General features: G+C 31.3%; 3 protein-coding genes across 10 annotated transcripts in view; 1 reads left to right on the forward strand and 2 right to left on the reverse strand.

The window, feature by feature from the left end:
• LOC134690092 (uncharacterized) overlaps positions 1–7,702 on the reverse strand; it is a 29,290-nt gene extending 21,588 nt beyond the window's left edge. The window contains exons 1-4 of the mRNA XM_063550064.1: positions 7,551–7,702; positions 5,691–5,956; positions 4,775–4,906; positions 3,702–3,837 (exon numbers count right to left, since the gene is read on the reverse strand). Of these exons, the coding sequence (XP_063406134.1) occupies positions 3,702–3,837; positions 4,775–4,906; positions 5,691–5,956; positions 7,551–7,658 (642 nt within the window). The 5' untranslated portion in view covers positions 7,659–7,702. The remainder of the gene's footprint in view (positions 1–3,701; positions 3,838–4,774; positions 4,907–5,690; positions 5,957–7,550) is intronic.
• A 1,836-nt stretch (positions 7,703–9,538) lies between these two features.
• Positions 9,539–20,615, forward strand: LOC134691210 (uncharacterized). 4 transcript variants are annotated; one of them, XM_063551555.1, is made up of 3 exons: positions 9,539–9,600; positions 18,473–18,716; positions 19,967–20,615. In XM_063551555.1, the coding sequence occupies exons 2-3, from the start codon at positions 18,504–18,506 to the stop codon at positions 20,474–20,476; spliced, it is 723 nt and encodes a 240-aa protein (XP_063407625.1). In that variant the 5' UTR covers positions 9,539–9,600; positions 18,473–18,503; the 3' UTR covers positions 20,477–20,615. The 4 variants fall into 4 exon arrangements, with proteins under 4 accessions (XP_063407625.1, XP_063407624.1, XP_063407622.1 ...); XM_063551554.1 differs by lacking the exon at positions 9,539–9,600 and adding an exon at positions 12,178–12,284; XM_063551552.1 differs by lacking the exon at positions 9,539–9,600 and adding an exon at positions 12,193–12,306.
• Positions 20,616–20,699: 84 nt separating this feature from the next.
• LOC134691209 (centromere protein O-like) overlaps positions 20,700–22,275 on the reverse strand; it is a 33,868-nt gene continuing 32,292 nt past the window's right edge. For all 5 annotated transcript variants that reach the window (XM_063551551.1, XM_063551548.1, XM_063551546.1 and 2 more), the window contains exon 6: positions 20,700–21,246. In XM_063551551.1, the coding sequence (XP_063407621.1) occupies positions 21,101–21,246 (146 nt within the window). In that variant the 3' untranslated portion in view covers positions 20,700–21,100. The remainder of the gene's footprint in view (positions 21,247–22,275) is intronic.

Below are 22,275 nucleotides of genomic sequence, written 5' to 3' on the forward strand. Positions count from 1 at the left end.
CTTGGCCCTTCGGGCCAGGTGAGCTAAAAAGAAATTATCATAGAATGTATGTTTAAGTCCAAGATCTAAAATCTTGAAACAATCTGTTTCTCTACAAAACACATATTTTTATTTAAATGGTGACTGTGCAAGAAAAAAGAATCCTCAGTTTGAATTTTAATCCATAATGACATAAAGCAAAGTTTATCACATGAGCATTGCCTTTTACTAGAATCGCTCGGAATTCAACATTAAATGATTTGGACAATAGATAAAGTCTTCATTTTACAATAAAATTTGTTGATATATTTATATCTGTTTTGTTGTCATAATATGCAGAACATATAATGTGTGGTTTGTACTGATTTAACATCTGTTTATTTTATCAAATTAATTAATAACAACAACATTTTTCATCTATCAAAGTTATTTATTTCTGAGATTATAGTAATGACAGTTTTATGTGTTCTATGGAGAGGAGATGGTGGCAAGATATAGTTTCCTAGTCTATTTTTAATTGGAAGAAACAGGCTATTTTAAATAGTGCAATCATAGATAAAATCAAAGTAAAAATGTTGAGTGACAATTTAATTTTATTATATCATTGTCAATTGACAAAACAAGTATTAATAATTTTATTTTATTTTTTTATCACAAGAAGATTTTTTAGGCTTTGTTAAATTCTAACATATTTTGCTTGGAATATTTTTTTAACTAGGGACTTAACCTACCACAATTTGTAAACATACCTGCCAACTTTTCAAAATGCCCATGGGGGTTTTACGTGCAAGATGGCTTGTATAGTCCTACAAACCCTTCAAGGGGGCCTCAAATATATCTTAATGTTGTTTTTTGGCTTCTTTATACTTTTACAAGGCTATAGCTACTGTAAAATTAATAATTTTGTTTAAAATTATGGAAAAAATTGCACTTTCAAAATTTCAATTGCTACCCAAAACATAATCCAACTTTGATGATTAATCAAACATGTCAAATTAAAAAATATAACATCATTGTCTGCTGCAATTAAAAAAGAAACAATTATAAATGTTTGTTTTTTTATTGATTTTTGGATATGTTAAGCATATTTCACTCCACGACTCCACTCTAACACTCCAATACTCCACTCCACCTTTTAGCACATGCCATCTCTACCTGTGTTAAGAAAATCCTTAGTTTTTCGAAAAATTAAAAAAAGATTTGTTTACAGGAAATTTAGGAAAATGACCACATTATTGATATTCATTTCAATATCGAAATGTAGACTACTGGGCAGGTGATACACTCGGGGACGAAACGTCAACCAGCAGTGGCATCAACCCAGTGGTGTAAATAGTTATCAAAGGTACCAGGAGTATAATTTAGTACGTCAGACGCGCGTTTCGTCTACGTAAGACTCATCAGTGACGCTCATATCAAAATACTTATAAGCCAAACAAAAGCCAAAAAAGCTGAAGAGCAATGAGAATCTAAATTGCAAAAAGTTGTGCCAAATACGGCCTAGGTAATCTATACATGTGTTAAGAAAATACTTAGTTTTTCGAAAAATTCAAAAATTGCTTTATGCTAAACGTTCTTCGTAACTCACAAACTTAGTTATATTAAAACGAAAAAAATGAATAATTGGCCAATCATACCACATTTTCTTTTTTACAATTATCTTGTTATCAAATTTTGTTTAAAAGATGTGATGTTTGGGGGGTTTATTTACAAAATTGATGCACTATTTGTTAATGTCAAAAATGTGTTCTTAGTTCGATATTCAATGTTCAATATCCAACTTGCTGCTCTATTTACGAAGGAAATCGTTTTATTGTCTTCAACCCTTATCAATGATTATGTAAGTTGCATATTTGTTTTTATGTAACATAGATATTTATCAATAAAACGACATCAACACTGTACTTTTTTATATAGTATTTCTTAAATCGAAAACAAAAACCAATAGAAACAGTTTGAAATATCAATATAAGTATATTTCTGAAAGAAGAAATATCTAGTGAAAAGTAAAATCACTAAAGTACTGAACTTAGAGGAAAATCTATTCGGAAAGTCCATAATCACATGGCAAAATCAAATAACAAAACACATAAAAAACGAATGGACAAGACCTGTTATATTCCTGACTAAGTACAGGCATTTTGAAATGTAGAAAATGGTGGGTTGAACCTGGTTTTATAGCGCTAGCCCTATCACTTTGATGACAGTCTCATTTCTATTTACAATGATGCGTGAACTTAACAGACATAATAATATGGGTACAGCAGTCATCATCGTGTAACAATTTTAAAAGGAATTATTTAACAGAACACAAAAACATTTATCTACAAAGACATTAATTGATTCGCGTGTCTGACGTCACAAAATTTATACGTCACATATATTAGTCATTCAATGTATATACACACGATTTTAAAATTTCACATAGGCAATGTTAGCATACAGGGTTAAAATTCTACCTGGGACCGATTAAATATAATATATAAAATTACATGTTAGAATTCTATATTACACAAATATGCAACTTACATATGGATTTATATTTGAGGACAACGAGAATTTACGATACTTAGTAGTTGAAAGGGGACTTTAAACGATTTCCTTCGTATCTTTTCACACCTCTTAACTCTAAAATTCATTCTTTGAATGTTATCAAAATATTTTCGATGATTTGCAACTAAATTTGAATATCGAACAGTATTGCTAGCAGCTGGTTGGATATTGAATATAGAATAACGAACCTGTTGCTAACTCCACATTTGTATTTACTACCTTTTCAGAAGTGAAGACATTTGAGTTTATTCAGGAAATTCCGTATTCTATTGTTGGTTAGTGTGTTGGTCTTAATGTTAATATTACTTTCCCTAAATTCTGTGGTGGGTGTTTAATGTGTTATTCAAAATCAAAATTCGATAATCAAAATCGAAATTCTAAAACTCTAAATTAATTTTCTAAGTCCTCTATCTGATAAAACAGGCTGTGTACGAAGCTACAAAGCTGATGACTTCAGTTTATAAGTTAAAAAAAAACTCTTTTTTACTTGAAAAATATGCTTATGCATGAATGTTGTATACCTTAATGTGACAGCATCTCACTGGTCTTATTTATAACGTACCTTTCTTAATTTCTCCATTATTTAATAAGTGGTTTCAAATTCCTTACGCGATTACTACAGCCATTGTGTCGCGTTTTCGAAAGTAACTATAGTTAAGGTAAAATCGTCCTTCTAGGACAACATCAATGAATTATTATCCGACAAAATTTTGTTTGTACACTAAATCCAGATACTCAAAACCGAATTCTAGTACATTCATACATACAAACTTAATTCATGATGCATTAACAGTACTTTATCTCATAATAATGCATTAACAGTACTTTACCTCATAATGCATTAACAGTACTTTACCTCATAATGCATTAACAGTACTTAACCTCATGATGCATTGACAGTATTTTACCTCATAATGCATTAACAGTATTTTACCTCATATTGCATTAACAGTACTTTACCTCATAATGCATAAACAGTACTTTACCTCATAATGCATTAACAGTACTTTACCTCACAAGGTTTTAACAATGAAAAAAGTATCCTAAACTGCATTAGGATTCTAACAAATTTAGTTTTAATGTGAGTGGTCGACTAAAAAATTGTGATTATTTTGCCTTTTGATTGCTCCATCCGAAACTCGATATTGATTACTTTAACCTATACATACTGGTTTTAATATGAAGTTTGGAAGTGAAGTGCAGGCTCCTCCACATTCATCTGGATAAGCTTCTCTTGCTTGTAGATTATCACCATCAGGATCTTCTACTGGTAATGTTATTGTTGTCGGACATCCGAACGGAATTCTATAACAATTCAAGTTATGTAATAATATTTTAATTTTATTTTTAGTATAAAATTTTCTGAGGTTATGAAGCTATCATGATCGTAGTGCTGCATTCCTATTTTCTAATAGCATTCATGTAAGATTATAAAAGAAAATCTGCAACTACTCCTATTTATCACATTTGTTGAATCAAATTGTTACAATATGGACATACCGAATTCGTTAAGGGGATGGACAATGTTGGCGGTTTAGGGTTTTTTTATTCATAGGCTTTTATAATTGTTTCAATTTTGTATGTTTGTACACTGAGGTTTATTGCATTTTGTTATGCATTAATTTTTATACTGGCTTGCGCAATATATTTTTTTTTTCAGTTTTACAAGGCTAATATAATAATAAAGTCGTGTTTCAGCAATTTGTAAGTGATAGTAAGCTTTCATTTAACTACACATTTAAAATAGAGTTTGCACTTTATTACTTAACTGACTAAGATAGACAACTCCCCATTATTTGATTTTAAGTGTGTTCTAAGTAATACGTTTACCCTTCAGTAGGTGGATTTTAAGTGTATTGTAAGTAATATGTTTACCCTACTGTAGGTTGATTTTAAGTGTGTTGTAAGAAATATGTTTACCCTACTGTAGGTTTATTTTAAGTGTGTTGTAAGTAATATGTTTACCCTACTGTAGGTTAATTTTAAGTGTGTTGTTAGAAATATGTTTACCCTACTGTAGGTTGATTTTAAGTGTGTTGTAAGTAATATGTTTACCCTACTGTAGGTTGATTTTAAGTGCATTGTAAGTAATATGTTTACCCTACTGTAGGTTGATTTTAAGTGTGTTGTAAGTAATATGTTTACCCTACTGTAGGTTGATTTTAAGTGTGTTGTAAGTAATATGTTTACCCTACTGTAGGTTGATTTTAAGTGTGTTGTAACTTGTAAGTAATATGCTTACCCTACTGTAGGTTGAACTGCTGCCACAGGACTAGCGTTTGGTAAAGTACTATCATTCCGTATCCTCAAATCTATTGTTGTAACAAGTCTTCCGGGACCAGATGCTGGCACTGCCCATGGAATACTGTCTAGCCTATACCAGAAAAGTATGAGAATTGTTGATTATTGCTCCCACTGTGTATATGTGAGTGTTTAAAACTATTTGTTTAGTTTCCTAGGTGCATCATCATCATCATCATCATCTTCATCTTCATCATTATAATCGGCATTGTTGTCTTCATTGTGATAGTCGTTTGTTTTTGAAAAACATCTTCACAAATATGGACTATCTACAGTGATAAAAACTTTCTAGTCCACTTATCGACTTTGTGTTACACTTATAAATGGTAAAATATGTGTAAATTCTAATTTCAACGTAAAAAAGGTCATAGATGTAGAAACACAAACTGATAATGCGATGGCTTAAAACATTAAAAGCGACCAAATAACTGTACAAGAAGAACGAAAATATTTTTTTACATTGAAAAGGCCGTTAGTTTTCTCTTGTGCTTGAGTTGTTTTACATTTGGGATTTCGGGCCGTTTAATGACTTGCTATGCTCATTGCACCGTAAATTATAGCTGTGTCATTTGGTCTCTTGTGGAAAGTTGTCTCATTGGCAATCATACCACATCTGTATCATAGACAAATATTTTTGTGTTTCAAAGCCTTTTTCATTTGGTGTTCCAGATGAAGAATTTGGAAAAAATGGTTACAAGCTTGTACACAGGAAAAAATAGTCTGACATTTTGAAAAGTGCAAATTGAACAAACTTCAACTATTATGGGAAAATCAATGGTGGTATTATACCTGTTAATATGAAGTAACGGAATTAGTTCAAATAAAATTGAACACAAATTAAAAAAATTAAAACATACCGAACAGTATATCTGTTTGTTCCAGGATTCATGTGAAAAAAATGATTTTCGCCTTGTTCCCAGTCTGCTGACTGTTCACTAAATGATGTTAAAATGGTGTTAATATCTGATAAAGTCATTGCTGGATTACAACCGGAGATACATTTCCATTGCATTGATGATAATGATGGCGGAACGGTTCCTTTTATGTACAAGTTACTAGAAGAACAGTTTTGGCCACATGGGCCTGTGCCCTTTTCCCATGTTAACCGATAAGTAAATCGGACCTAAAAAAAAAGATAAATCAAAATTGTCACCTTTTGCACATTGGAATCCGCTAAAAACCTTTAAAAAATATGTATGAGGCTACGATTTTGACGACACGATACGAGATTGATATGAAATAAAATGAATTTTTTTAAAGATATTTGTCATTTTACGTGACGTCCAATCGGCAAGGTGCCTTCGGGACTCCGATCTTAATTTACTAGAATTGACAATTTCCCTGTCTTAAATCGATTGTTGTCTCCATGAAGTCTGGCTTCTTCTTCTTCAGTTAAAACTGGGTGATGATGATGATGGGTATAATCCTTCAATCATTCGATGTAAATTAACATTGTGTTTTCGTATCATATACATGTACATGTAATACACATATATAACACTGGCACTCTATCGAAGCAAATTTTGACCTTCTTGAATTCGGTGCATGACGTTTGCGCGCATTACCATTACATTTGCGCGCAAAAATCATTACGTTTGCGCGCAGTTTTTCATTACAATTGCGCGCATTTATTTGACAGGTAAACTCAGGTAAGCTTAGGCAATAACTCTTATTTATCTATATATTTATTCAATTATTTTAAGTAAAAGTACCCTTTCCGTTAGACTAAGTCACCTACACTCACCCACGAGGAGGTAGAAGTTGGATACAAGCAGGATAAGTCGGTTGCATTATATTGTATCTATTCGGAAATTTTAATACGCATCATATACTAATGATTTTCTCCCCCGATTTGCTATAAAAAAAAACTTCAAATGTTCGTTACTTGACAAAACTTTACAATCTAACTTTCAATAGATTATTTACGAATTTTAAAGAGATCACTATTCGGGGTACTTGATCACCCTGAAAAAAATTCGCAATGAAGTTACATGTATGCCTTAAGTTATAACAGAATTTGTCATGCACACTTTATATTGTGTCTTATATAATATAATATATTATTAAAATATATTTTCAAAGTTAATGAAATTTTATGTTATTCATATTTCATTATATACCGTTTTTTCCTGAGTTTACCTCTAAGATAAATGCGCGCAAATGTAATCAAAAGCTGCGCGCAAACGTAAAACATTTTAATCCCCAAATGCGCGCAAACGTAGTGCGCCCCTTGAATTACCCTAGCCTATGAAAATAAAAAGATATGGTAAATTTGCCAAAGAGATAAGTCTCCACCAGAGACAAAATTGACCGAGAGTTTATTTTTCAGGCATTGCTTTTTAAGAGACCAGATCTTCTGAAGAATATCTTTGCTTTGAAAATTTTAAATTTGATCCCCTTAATTAGTTTTATGAAAGTTTAAATTCTTATATTTCACAAGTAAATAACTTCAACAAATTATGTTAGTCATATGTACAATTAAAAAACGCAATTTATATATTCTTGCATTACGTACTCTTGGTCCTCATTTGAAATTGTATAATTTTCAGAAAATAATTTAAAAGCAGGTCAGTAGTTACGTTTAACAGTGACTTTAGAATTCCTGCAGACAATCGGTGTTAGTGCATTTTGTTCATACGTGTATAAAATATAATCACCGGGTTTTTTTGTGCAAAACCCAATTTAACAGAAGTAAAAATCAGAAAAAAAAATACTACCTTGTTACTATGTGGCCACTTTAACCAACTAATGCTTCCTCCTAGGTAAGCTTGGTTTGAAACAGAAATGAGACTAATAGCAATATATATCCTTAAATGCAAAAGCATTTCCAGTTCTCAATCTGAAGTGTAGACCATTGACATTAACACTGTACGACAAATACGTTCGTTTAAGTTTTGCACTAAGCTTTATCTTACAAAACAAGGATTTAGGAATATTAATCCTTGTAAATTGAAAGTTTTCCAAGTTATCAGTTTCTACAGATGTCATCAATTACACGAAAACCAACTTATTGTCCATTTCTAAGCTTTAAAATTAAACTGACATTCTTAATACACTGAGATTAAACCATAATATATCATACACCGTCTTATCACAGAAAATGAAAAATTTAATAATTTTTGAAATATCACTACAGATATTTAAATTGATATTGGTTAAAAATCAAAACTGTTTTATGACGAAATAAAAATATTTGTAATTGTACTGGGTGCTATATGTACAGATCTGACTATATATACTAGGAGTTTTAAAATAAACTAATCAAATGCCTTCCTAGTGTAATTAAATTTCAAACAATTCACCCTTATAATTTCCTCAAAGAGTATAGTTATATTTTTAATATAAAATGAAATCATTCGTTGTTTATAAGTCGAAGTAATGTCCACTACAAACAATAATTTGAAAAAAAAGAGCAGTGTTTGGTGAAGAATTAAAATCTACAATAATTGACCATTTTTGTATTTAATTTTAACGATTAATACCGTTATCAATCTTAGTATATCCGAAATGTGTGAACAACTTTTAATCTAAAACAATTCATTATAACTGATGCAATACTTGTAGACTTATTTTCTTTCTGATAAGCTTATTCCAGCCCTCGACAAGGGTAAGCCACGATTTAAAGCAGGATATCAAAAAAAGAAAATGTTCAAAATATTAATAGACTAAAGCACGAATCAAAGTATATGTGACACATTCTTTATTGGGTATACTTATATATTATACTGAGCGTCAAGAAACATCGAATCCGTATGTAAATCCGTCGAGAAATGGAGATCTAGAATAACAATATTTCATTCTATAAAGCATTGTAACATTTTCCCCAGCCGTCGATTGGTAACCGTCAATTCTGAATGTTAAGAGATGCTCGAGAATTGGAACATATGTAACCTTTTTCATATTATAAATGCAAATTAAACTTTATACATTTCATGCGACCTTATATAAAAAAAGAAGATGTGGTATGATTGCCAATGAGACAACTCCCACAAGAGACCAAAATGACATAGAAATTAACAACTGTAGGTCACCGTACGGCCTTCACCCATGAGCAAAGCCCATACCGCATTGTCAGCTACAAAAGCTCTCGAAATGACAAATATAATACAATTCAAACGAGAAAACTAACGACTAATAAATGTTAAAAAATGAAACTGTAAAACCAAATATGCAACAAAGCAACAAACGACCACAACTAAATACAGAATGTGGCACCCTAACCTCGGACAGTGGTTTAGCAGTACAACATAAGAACTCACTATTAAAATCAGTTGAAACTGGCTTAATTCATCTATGTATCATAAATACATCTCGTTACAAAACATAGAGTGGACATGGCCGGGTACTTGTACATCCCAACAACAATAAGACACTAAGTACGGTCTGAGAGAGCATATACTGACATCTACTTCAAATCTAGTTCTAATCAATCAGTACAATCCAACTTCATGCAACGGAACGAATGTAAAGACGTCATAAACAGTCAGAGACTACCAAGATACAGGTATTGTAGATCAATGAAAGTACATATGTTACAATAAATAAGTGAAATTAGGAATTACACGTAATTACTAAACATTTCGGTAAATACCTGTAATTACTAGCCAATTTAGTATACATGTATTTACTAGTTGTTTCAGTGATTACTGGTATTCACTAACCCGAATAATCCAGTCGTTATATTACGCTCCCTATCGATCACTTCATTGACGCGTCCAATGATCACGAAGAATTCAAGCCCTCGAAATGTGGATAGAATCGGAGACGGTAAGGGCTTGAATTATTCGAATTAGGTATTCACTGATTTTTTTTGGTAATTTTTACAGCTAATTACTAACTTGATATTTTTGTTATAAAATAAAAGATATAATTCAAGATACCAAATAAGAAAGTAAAAGGGTATGTATTTTAGGGCTAACTTAATAAAGGATTAAGGAATATGAGGCACATCAAAAGTGTATACTATCTAGTGTTTGTGAACTAAAACTGGAATATGGTTGTATTTTTCAGCATACAAGACAATGCTATCAATCCACTTTAGAGAAATGCATTAAATTGTGAGAAATTTGAAGGCAACTTCGACACCTCTTTTTGCTGATAGACATTCGATAATGCCAAATTTGGTTGAATAATCTTGATAGTTCTTTAAATCTCATAGTTTCTTTAAATCTAAATCTCCATCAGGCATACTTGCCCAATGACACAAGTTAAATTCCTTTTACAAAAAAGGTTTATTTAAGACTTCTTTTGTCAGACTATTGCGATGAAGCTGACATTCTTCACAAACAAATTTATACACTTTGATGGTGTTAAGAGTCACATTTCATATTTCTGTGTTTCTCTTTTATATGAGTTTTTTCAAGACCTCCAAACTTAAGCTTATAAACCTGAAAGAATATTTTATCATCGTTTTTACTTGTATAAGAATCATCTGTTTGTGGATTGTATATAAGTCAACTAATTGGTCTATCCCTTTTGTTTTACTTTCAATGTTGTCATTCTGTTTCTTTTTGTCGAAACTGCGACTATTGCCGCAAAAGCGAGACATAGCAAACCATTCTGTCGTCAGTAGCGTCCACACATATTCACTATGTGTTAAAGTTCTTCACATTTTGATAACTTTCTTAACTTATCCTGGATTTCTACTAAACTTGAACAGAAGCTTGTTTATGATTATAAGATAATACCCATAAGTTATGTTTGTAAAAAAAAAATCCTTTTTCACATATTTCTTATAAATGGACTTCGTTTTTCCCCAGTTAATATTACATACACTCTGCATTTTTTTCTAAAACATTTATAAGATTTCATAAACCATCCTGGATTTTAACGAGATTTGGACAGAAGCTTCTTACAATACTTTTCAAACGATAGTTTCAGGAGGAAAAATTTAATATTTGTTTCCCATTTTTGTTGAGCCTGCGACTAACAGCAAAAGAAGGCGAGATACTGGTTCCGCGAAACCTTACAATTTTCAAATTGTTTACTGACCCTGTTTGAACTTTCAATAATGCATGCACATCTTGTTGGTAAACAGACGCTTGACCAACGTAGAAACAAATACCTCGTTTAAAACATGTGCGCGATTAGCCGTTTGCATCGTTTGTGGAAGAAAGAAATGCAGCCATTGATAAAGATATGGCCAACATCACGCATGAAAGGAAAATGTCATTATATGTTCATGAAGGCAAACACATATTAATCAGTTATATATGTCTCTGATGCAAAGAAAAATTCACAGGACAAGTAATCGAAATTTGTGAAAACTTGTGCCATATATGTAATTAAAACCAATATATATTGACTGTCTAACAAATTAAAATATTAAGAAGGAAATTTAAAAAATACAGTTGTAAATCATAAATTTTCCATAAATCCTCTGGTTTTAAGAACTTTAAAGTGTGCTTTATGGCTTTTTGTCCTGTGACTTTCTTTCCGTTTATAGTTTTTAATTATGCAACTTTAGGATATACAATAGGAAAAATAATCTCAAAACTTAATTGTGACTATTTTATGTCCAGTGACTTTTTGCCTGCGACATTTTGTACTGTGACTTTTAGTCTGACATTATTAAATGTATCTACGTTTCAGACCTTTAGTCATTACAACCGTATGTGACGGCCAATCTGAGACTTTCGTGACACAAATCTTTCAAAAGAAATATTGTGAATTCGATTATTTAATTTATGCAATAAAAGTATCCCTAAAAAACACGCTTGCCATGGGACATAATATATTAGTATAATAGCCTCAGGTTTGCACTTACAGAAGAACAAATAAAATAAAACTACAATTGCGAAATCAAATGAAAAATAGATTATCCGTTTTATGTGAAAGATAGTTCTAAATCTGTTGTAAGAACTACGAATGAAATGTGTTTGTTTGTCTTAAGCTCTTATTCTATTGTGTGTTTCACTGTTTACGGATTAATCGAATCAGATATTAAATTTTCCGGCATCAACTTGTCTTATTTTGAAGGTTGGGTATACAGTCATTTGGTCCGTTCATGCGAAATTAAATTTGTTATCTCTCAAACCAAAAAAACAATCAATGCATTGCATACGAAACAAACAAATAAAAAAAATTAAAGTGCTGTACAAAGTATTTCGCTTTAGTTACTTTTTCATTTCATTTCATCTCAGAAAACTGTCTCGGTCATCTGGCCAATTAAAGCCATAAATTGTTATACTTGACACTGCCGTACAATATACTATGACCACCATGACATGTACCTTCAAATATACAAACATTTCACTAATTATCAATCCTTGCTTTATGTATTGTTTTATTATATTCGGATGAACCTGTCAAATCTTACTGACAAACCAGGTTTATAAAGATTCAAAAACATCCAACTTGTATCAGTATTTCACAAAACTCGTGAGCTCAGCATTCTGACCAAAACACCAACACATTATCTTGTGGAATATACAGGAAGCAAAACTTACCAAGTAAGAACAGAGATTTCTGTAGGTTTGTACATATACTTTACACATAATGTAAACTAATTGTAATGCAATGCGTCTGTTTTTAAAAATGACCAGGTTTGCTGAATTTATTCTTGGTCGAATAGTTGTTAACTATAGCTGTGACGGTTCGCGTGTTATAAAACCCACTTACATTTTCTAACAACACTTTTTTTCAATTCAATCTTTCAAAATGATCGACTGATTCTAAGAATTTCAAACTTTACTTATGTTTATTATTTTTATTAATGTAGGGAATAGCATGAGTTACAAGTAAATAATCAAGTTTCTTAATGATACTGAAATATTATATGTAATTCTTGACTGAGACTACTATAATGTGTTATAGTAGTCTCAGTTCTTGATAAACACATTTTTTTTTCTCTGATACAAATATCAAAACCCTTTGTTGAAAACTAAAACGTAGAATTGAAACAAATGTCTTTTACTCTCTTTAAAACTTAAAAATGTCAGGCTTTATCTTTTTGAATCCTATAAAATTGACATAATAGGTCTCATGGTAAACGCAAGAACCGCAAAGCCAATCAACGTATTAAACATCGTATAAATTATACACTTGCTGATCTGTTATCTATAATAAAGAATAATGGCAGACATCAAGTATTATGCAAACTGGGTCAGATACCTATAAGTAAATTATATGCTATTTTTCTGGAGTGTGATAAAATTTCTTTTTTTAGCCCATTTTATGAATACACCCGTATTATTACAGCCTTTTGTCATCACAGGCTTTTTCCTATTATTGATAAACCTGAAAATCATAAACGACATTTTCTCAAATTAAAATATATAAATAGAGGTATTGATTTTATTAATTTGTCTAGCATATTCAATGACTCTTCTGTCTATAGCTTAATACCTCCATATTTTGATAATATAGAACAACCCATTATTTCGTATTCTTATAAAAAAACGAGCAGAAATTTGATTTTCAATTATACGTCAATTACAACAGACGTCAATATAGAAAATAATGTTCCTTCCACTTGAGATTGCGAAACATCTAGTTTTAAAAATGTTCCCTATGGTCATGTTATCACAGGAGACCTCAACATAGTCGATGACCGTGAAGTCATAACTTTTCTCAAGAAAGGACCGAAATACCGTCCTCCATCTACAATAGATTGGAAACAGTGTCGTCAGGTCATTAAAGACGCTCTGTCTGCCTATTGTAAAAATTGGTGCAAACGTGGAAAATCCGATAAAAAATCTTTAGACAGTTATATTTGAATAAAATTATGAATACTGTTGATATTCGAATATCTCATTTAGAAAACAATTCTGAAATTAATAATAGGAACCATGATATACCCATTTCTAGAATTAAAAAAACAAACTCAAGGTACTCGCAGAGCGGTTTGTGTTCGTACCGGCAGACAAGGCACCAAATAATGTAGTGGTGGTGTGACGCATATACTACACGAAAGTTCTTCAAAACGAAATTATCAATTCCTCTACATTCAGGTCAGTGCGTACCACAGAGAGTCAAATCGTTAACAAGCATACCACTGCCACTGCCCAGCTTAAAGCATCTTCCGAACATTTGAAAGTCCCTACCATGTACTGGTTACCGAAATTACACAAAAAAACATTTAAATTCCGTTTCATCTCCGCTTCGAGTAAGTGTTCTACTACCAATCTATCAGTGCTTCTAACCACCTCCCTTACTACTATCAAAGATCTGGTTATTAACTTTTGTAATAAAGCTTATAAAAATAATGGTATTAATTATTTTTGGAGTGTTAAAAATTCTTTAGAGGTTTTAGATAAAATACATGCTTTCAATGGTCCTCAGTTACAATTCTGTTGACAGTTATGATTTTTCTACTCTGTACACTACACTTCCACACAATCTTATAAAGAAAAAGTTTTCGTATTTGATAAAATGGTCTTTCGAAAAATTTCATTGTAATTTTATTTGCTGTAACTCGTTTAAGGCCTTTTTCTGTAACGAAAAAGGAAAGTATGCTAGATACACTTACTGGAAATGTGAGGATATGATTGAAGCTTTAAACTTTCTGCTTGATAACATTTATGTACGTTTCGGCGATAAAGTGTATCGTCAGGTAGTAGGTATTCCTATGGGCACAAACTGTGCCCCTTTAATAGCAGATTTATTTCTATATTGCTATGAATCTCAGTTTATGACCAAACTCAGTAAAGACCCATCATTGTTACATTTGGTTGATACATTCAAAAATACCTACCGTTATCTGGATGATATTTTTTCGTTGAATAATCCAGAGTTCTCTAAATATACTTCAGAAATTTACCCAAACGAAAAAAATACTTTATCTAAATCTAACATAAACAGCTGCAGTTGTCCTTTTCTAGATTTAGACATTTCAATTTCAAACGGGAAACTTCACACTAAAATTTACGACAAAAGAGACGATTTTTCATTTCCTATTGTTAATTTTCCTTTTTTAGACGGCGATGTGCCGTTGGCTCCATCATACGGTGTTTATATATCGCAACTCGTTCAGTTTGCCCGTGTGTGTTCTGATGTCATAGAATTTAACGAACGTAATCAATGCATCACTGGTAAATTGTTGTGTCAGGGATTTCGATACCATAAATTACTTAAAACTTTTACTAAATTCTTTCATAGATACAAAGATTTGATAAGTAAATTTGGCTATACCTGTAGAAAGCTTATTAAAAATGGTATTTCACATTCTAAATTTTATGGTAATATTGTACTTAAAGCGAGGAAATCACTATGTGATCCTTGTAAACTCATCGAACCTTTAAACACACTTATAAGTAAGGGTTATCGTACCAATATTGTAATTAGATCTCTGAATATAGTTCACATTGGCACTAATATTGATTTTGTCATTAGCAAATTAAAACATAACTAAATTTCATTATCTTTTGAGGCGAGATGTATAGAGACACAGACACGTTAACTTTTATTTCTATAGAAGTCGCTCTTCACTATACTACTACCTGCCGAAACATTTATTTTTGGCATTGCACAAGTTATGTCTTCTTTGACTATTAATGACGTTAAAATACTAAATCCCTGGTATGTGTTTTAGTCGATTTTAGTCTCTGATTTTTTACTATTAATTGGTTTTGGCTTTTAACTAGCTGTCAGTAACTGCGAGTACTCTCAAATCGTATTTTCTTGTTAATTCGACCTGTTGATACTGTTTATAATGCTTTTTTGTTATTTTTTTATTTATATGGATCTTGTCTGTACACCAGCTTTGATTTTTTGTAATATCTTCAATTTTTCACTTATTCTTACAACATTTGTATAAACTTCAAGATTATAAAAAACGGTTTCTAAAGTGAACATTGATTGGTTAAATATTTTTCAGTGTGTTTGAATTTGTTTGTTAGCTTTTTGGTCATGAATGTTTGTCTCTTATATTTAATTTACTGTGCATTTGTATTCAGATATCGCAGATCAAATTTATTCGTTCATTGTGTAATCATACGTTTTTTGATTGAGTTAAGTCTGCCAATTGATATTTTATTGTATGTTTTTCTATGTTGTGATGTTATGCTATTGTTTCAGAAAAAGGGAGAAGGTTTGGATCCATTAAAACGTTTAATCCCGCTGCAAATGTTTGCACCTGTCCTAAGTCAGGAATCTGATGTACAGTATTTGTCGTTTGTTTATGTAATATATACGTGTTTCTCGTTTTGTTTATAGAGATTAGACCGTTGGTTTTCCCGTTTGAATGGTTTTACACTAGTAATTTTGGGGCCCTTTATAGGTTGTTGTTCGGTGTGAGCCAAGGCTCCGTGTTGAAGGCCGTACTTTAACCTATAATGGTTTAATTTTTAAATTGTTATTTGGATGGAGAGTTGTCTCATTGGCACTCACGTCACATCTTCCTATATCTATGTAGGCGTTTTGGATGTGGTAAGTAATACATGAGGGTTTGGATGGGGTTAAATGATTAAAGAATAATGCCCTTAAAAAATGAAGATTAGAGAATAATGAGCCAAAAAATAGAAGATTAGAGAATAAAAGGGTTAATTTTTGGAAGATTAGAGAAAAAAGGGGTTATTTTTTTAAAGATTAGAGAAAAATGGGGTGAAAATTAAATGTTTACAGAATAACAGACCCCCCCCCCCATCCATACCCTCATACATAAAAATACAAGTTTTTTTCATCCCATCAAAGCGGAAATAAAATTCATGTAGGAAAATAATCCATATAAAAATCAGTAAAATATGTGATTTGCCTTATTTAATTTTTGAACTTGCATTCAATTTATTTCAAATGAGTATTGCTTTATAAACTTTGAACAATAAGTTTGTGACAAATACACAATAAGTATACAATATAACTGAGTATATAGTAAGCTTTAAATCCTTGCTTGTGTTGATTTCTTTATCTTTGTTTTGATATTCTCACTAGGAAATTATCAAATGTTCTGGGACTTTTTTCAAGAAATTGCAATTGTTTCAAGGAGGTTTAAAAAAAAAATCATTAATATTGCATGGAAAATGATTTTGAATAATTTATAAAATCAATGAATGTTAAAAAGTGTAATCTTCGATAACATTTCACGTTCTTTTTTACGAATATAGTCCTTAGTGTTAACAGTGGGTTAATTGCCATTAATTTTTATACCCCTTCCAAATTTATTTCTCCATGTTTAATGCCTCAAATTGTAAGTAGGGGGGTGAAATTACACTGTACAAAAATTTGGGTTCAGAATTTTACAGGAAAGTAGTGATTTGGTCCAGCTGGAAAAGGTTAAAAATTAGCACTTCGGAAGCTGTCAAAAGATTTCTAGACACCCTAATCACAAAATTGTCCATATTTTGAGTTAGAAGCGATGAAGTTTTCTATAATTTGATATAATTTGTCCCAAAAGTAGTACAACACACTGTAAAAATTTCATTGAGAAAGCGCAGGTGGGATTTTTTTAATTTTCATTTATGTTCTAAAAGATAATTGTGGGTTGGAACTAATGGTTGATAGCTCTGTATAGACAAACTATCAACATGTATTTTAAACTATAGTAAATTCGTGTAATTGAAGCCATATCGTTTATTTAAAAAAAATACATCTATTGTATTATGTCATAAACTTGGCATTTTGATGGACCGTGTTTTGTTTATAATCAGGAAAAGTTATTCAGTTGCAATAATCAGTTATCAAATCGTATTTTAAACTTATTAGGAAAATTGATAGCTAATTAATTCTCCCCTGCCTACGGCCTGTAATCAATAAGTTATTGGCGGTTGGTTTTTTTTCGGTCAGCTATATTAATTTGTTCTGCTCTTATTTTAACCATTTTACCGCTTTCGTGTCGTTCGGTCCAAATTTGAAAATGAGCTTAGTACAATTATTATTCATCAACAGTTAACATCAGTTCCTTTGACCAATGTAAACTAGTCTTTGGACTGTTGCAATACAAAATCATAAGCTTCGCTTTAGAATGATGTACATGTTTTTGGTTTAAAAATGTTTACCACTTGTTAGCTGCTTCAAACTTTAAACATAATGGTATATTGATAAATATTAAGGGGGATTAGCAATACATCTTATTTTGGAAACTGTTCTATACATGCTTATAGTCAGGAAATATATAACAACTCTTTCCATAATGAGAATTGTTAAAAATTGGGCAATATATCATTAATAAAACAAAGAAGTGTGTAAAGTTTCAAGCAATAATCATAAATCGTTTTTGAGATACAGTGCGACATGTAAAAAACCCCTGCCCCTTTTTTTCAAAATACTCAATAACTCAAAAATTAAATTTTGAATCATCACCAAAAAGTATACTGATCTTAAAATTAATATAACTAAGAATTGTGTAAAGTTTTAAGCAATAATCAATATAGTTTTTGATATACAGTGCGACATGTGAAAAAAACATACCCCTGTTTTAGTTACAAAGTGCTGTAACTCAAAAAGTTTTAATCTTATTTTCACCAAAAAGTATACAGATCATTTGACCGTCATAAGAAACAACTATAATAAGTTTCATGAAATTTTGATAAGTCATTCTCAAGTTACAGCGCGACATGTTACGCCGTCCAGACGGATAGACAGACTGACGTACAGATGGACAAAAGTTTAAAAAAAGGGGGTGTTAAAAACATTAGATTTATACTGGTGTAATATTTGTAGCAGATATGTATAAAATGATGCATTATATGTTTTCATTTTTTAGATTCAAAACATGGCCTCCTATCAGGTACAGTATGGAACCAGGAGACAAAGTTGCCACTGCTGTTGTTATTGGATCTGGGACAGAGACCGAGATGATTCAAATGAAAACCAGTAGAGAGACATCAGAGTCATCACGTGAAGCATCAACAAAACCACCAACTCAACATACAGGGCAGCCATATTCCTCGAGCCTACCTACCACCAGACGTCCTGCCAAGAGGAAAAGGACAACAAATACACCAATGGTGAGTTTTACCATAACATTACAAATCTGAAATTGAGTGTTGTTATGCGTCCCATTAACCCATATCTCACACACATTTATCTTTATATTCATTATATATCTGACAATTCTTTTGATAACCTAATGTTCATCCATCACCAAGTTCCTGGTTTCTACAAGTCATGGTAATGTTAGAAAACTCCACAGAATAATAATGAAAACAAGAGGCTCTAAAGAGCATGTGCCACTCACCTGCATCTTCATCAATAGTAACTTTTTAGTTAAAATCATGAAACAGAAATAACACTATAGAGTTAACTGATATGTTAGGTCGTGTTGGTATATTTGTAGCATTCATCCTGCTGATAAATATTCATTTTAAACGTTTCTATTTATCAATTATAGTTTTCAGAAAAATGTTAAAAACGATCATAAAAGGTCAATTATTAGTTGACTAAATATGGATCTTGTCAGACAGATCGAAAGTGCTTCTATAAAGTTTCTAGCTATCTATAAAAGTTTTCAAGTTAATAGACAAAAATATGTAAATTCATCATAATTATAAGGAAAATAACTCCTTTTGACTGTTATGACTTAATGTTTATAGATAGAGCTCAACATTCTGAATATATTTTACACATCAAATTATTTCTATTAATACTAATTCTCAAAATAAACGATAAAGTTGCACTTTACCCCTATCCTCTAATTTGGCCCATGGCAACTATTTTGGTTGGCAGACAGGATAATCAGACAGTAGATACACAAAGTTGATTAAAAAAACTAGGACTTGGCAAAAGTTGTGATTATATACACTTAATTTGATAATTCTTCCTTCTCAATTCAGAAGTTGTTGATTGTTTCTGTAAATCATACTGTTTTGAACATAAATCAGGACCTTCGATTTCCCTAGTTTTAAACTTGTCATATCAAAGCCTTTTTGTAACTGGATTTGCGCAATGTGATTTTTTCATTGTTGAAGGCTGTATGTTGACCTATAGCTAGCCTGCTAAATTCTACAGTATTAGATTTATGTAGGTTAGTTGTGTCATAGCAGTCATACCAGATCTTCTTTTTATTGGCATAAATGATTAAATCACATGATTTGTATGAACTTCAAAAAGGATTCAAACATTTAAATGCGGTTGAGCAAAGATTTATCATATTGAGTGGCATAAGATCATTGTAATAAGAGATGCTATTAAGATATCAATCTCATAACTACTTTTCCCCTCATTTATAGACTTAAAAAACAATTTTACTTTATTTCAGAGGCAATCCAAAACCTCCAGAATAGTACCACTCTCCAAAACTGCATCATCTGAATCAACAACCAGACCATCAGCGTCTACCTCTAGAACTGCACCATCTGAATCAACAGCCAGACCATCAGTGTCTACCTCTAGAACAGCACCATCTGAATCAACAACCAGACCATCAGTTTCTACCTCTAGAACTGCACCATCTGAATCAACAACCAGACCATCAGTTTCTACCTCTAGAACTGCACCATCTGAATCAACAACCAGACCATCAGTTTCTACCTCAGTACCACCAACATCACTTACACAAACACAACCAACTACAACAATGTATCCAGGTTCTAGTTTTCCTGATGAAGACAAGATTATTAAGTTGTTACATGTTATAATAGAGCAAAATACCAAACTTGAACATAAACTAGAAGCCATAAACAGACGTCTAATGACCAATGAAGCCAAACAGAATACAATGATAGACCTATTGCAAAGATGTGACAAGTTCCTGGAATATGAAACATGAGAGATTTCTTTTTACTTCTTCATCATATTGAAGACTTGAGTTTAACTTGCTGCAAACTGATCACAAGATAACTAGTTTTCTTATCAAACAAAGATCATTCACCTATTGTTATTTTTATATATTACAGTGAAATAAATAAGAAAAGACTACCAATATAATTGTTATCATTAAATACATAGCTACACAATGTCCTAATAGGAATATTACATGAAAAATATAAAAACATTTCTCAAAAGTGGTTTATTAAAAAAAAGTCTCTGGAGACAATTTTAATCTATGACATTATTTGTTTTCTGTCCTATTTTCAACGATAAACAGTTGGTCTCTTGCTAGAAAAACAAGTGGAAAAACACACAAATCATTGACATGGAAATGTTGTAGCCATAATCATATCCACTATTATCAATTAGTCTCATCATCTATATTTGGTTATCATAAAGCAACACATCAAATATGTATTCCAGTCTCAAAATTGCTTCTATGGGTGGTTACAATATTGTGAAAGAGTCTTCTCTGGGAACAATGTATGATTTTATGGAAAATCCATAGACAAGAAAACAGGTTCCATTACTTAGTAGTTTTATTTTTTGTTTTGATAGCAGAAAAGCTACAGCTTTTGATATTCTATTTGTCAAAATGGTAAGATGTGAGACTTTTGTAATCTTTCATAATATCAAAAATTGCATCTGTCAGCAGTTCTGTTTGTAAGTTGTTTTTCCATTCTTTGACAAGTTTTTCCTTTGGCTTAACACCATGGCCTTCTGAATCATCTGTAATTCAGATAAATACATTAATAATATTTTATCCAAGTCATAATACTACGATTAAAGAATTGAAGTTTGTCCTTTGGCATTATAAGGCTTGTCTGTGAGGAAGCTGGAGAAGTTTGGTTTTTAATAAACAAATACACCGTATCAACTATAATAGCATGTGTACCAACTTCAGATTGAAAAATATAAAAAAACGTCTTGAGCTCGTAGAATTGAATTTGTCTGAAACCGATCATTGTTTAATTTTGTTGTCTTCGAAAATAATTTGGAGTGTTTCAATTTGAAATGATTAATTATAAAAAAAAAAAGAAGATATGGTATGACTGCCAATGAAACAATTCTCCACAAGAGACCAAAATGACACAGAAATTAATAACTATAGCTCAACATTCAACCTGTTTGTTTATTTTGTTTGCTTGAACTATCACGTATACTTTGAGTAGATTCACATTAGCTCGCATTTTACAATTTTTAAGGTAGCATTTCGTTTAAAGAAAGACTTAACCTTGCACTACGGAGGTTACACATTTAGATGTTGGTTTACACAATATTAGATCAAAAACGAAATAATGAACTAATTAATAAAATTTAATCGCATCTCTGATTTAAAGTTATTGTTAAAAAAACATATTTACCAATCATGTTTCTTTATGGTCCTGTCCCGAGCTCTAATTAATTTTATGTATGTAGGATCAACAATAGCAATCAATATACTGTACAATCAGTGATCTGTCAAATTAATAACCACGACGACAATTTTTAAATAAAACAAAGCTATTTAATGATTTCCATGCAAATTTATATCAAAACTATCAAAATTTAAAAAAAAAGTCCGGTTAACCGGTTAGCGTTTTTGGTATTCGGTATTCGGTCGTTCGACCGGTTAACCGGTTAACCGTTGACAACACTAATTAATATGTATATAAAGTACAGTATAATATATCAAAAGGGTCCTGTAAACAAATGGTCAAGCTGTAATTTAAAGGAACACACATATATAGTAACAGTGCTAGTATTTGATAGGCTTAC

This window comes from Mytilus trossulus, chromosome 11 (assembly GCF_036588685.1).
Source record: "Mytilus trossulus isolate FHL-02 chromosome 11, PNRI_Mtr1.1.1.hap1, whole genome shotgun sequence".
NCBI classification, from domain to species: domain Eukaryota; kingdom Metazoa; phylum Mollusca; class Bivalvia; order Mytilida; family Mytilidae; genus Mytilus; species Mytilus trossulus.

Coding starts and splice junctions, on each gene's coding strand:
- LOC134691210 (XM_063551555.1), top strand. CDS start 18,504: ATGGAACCAGGAGACAAAGTTGCCACTGCTGTTGTTATTGGATCTGGG. Junction 18,717..19,966: donor GGACAACAAATACACCAATG/GTGAGTTTTACC, acceptor ACTTTATTTCAG/AGGCAATCCAAAACCTCCAG.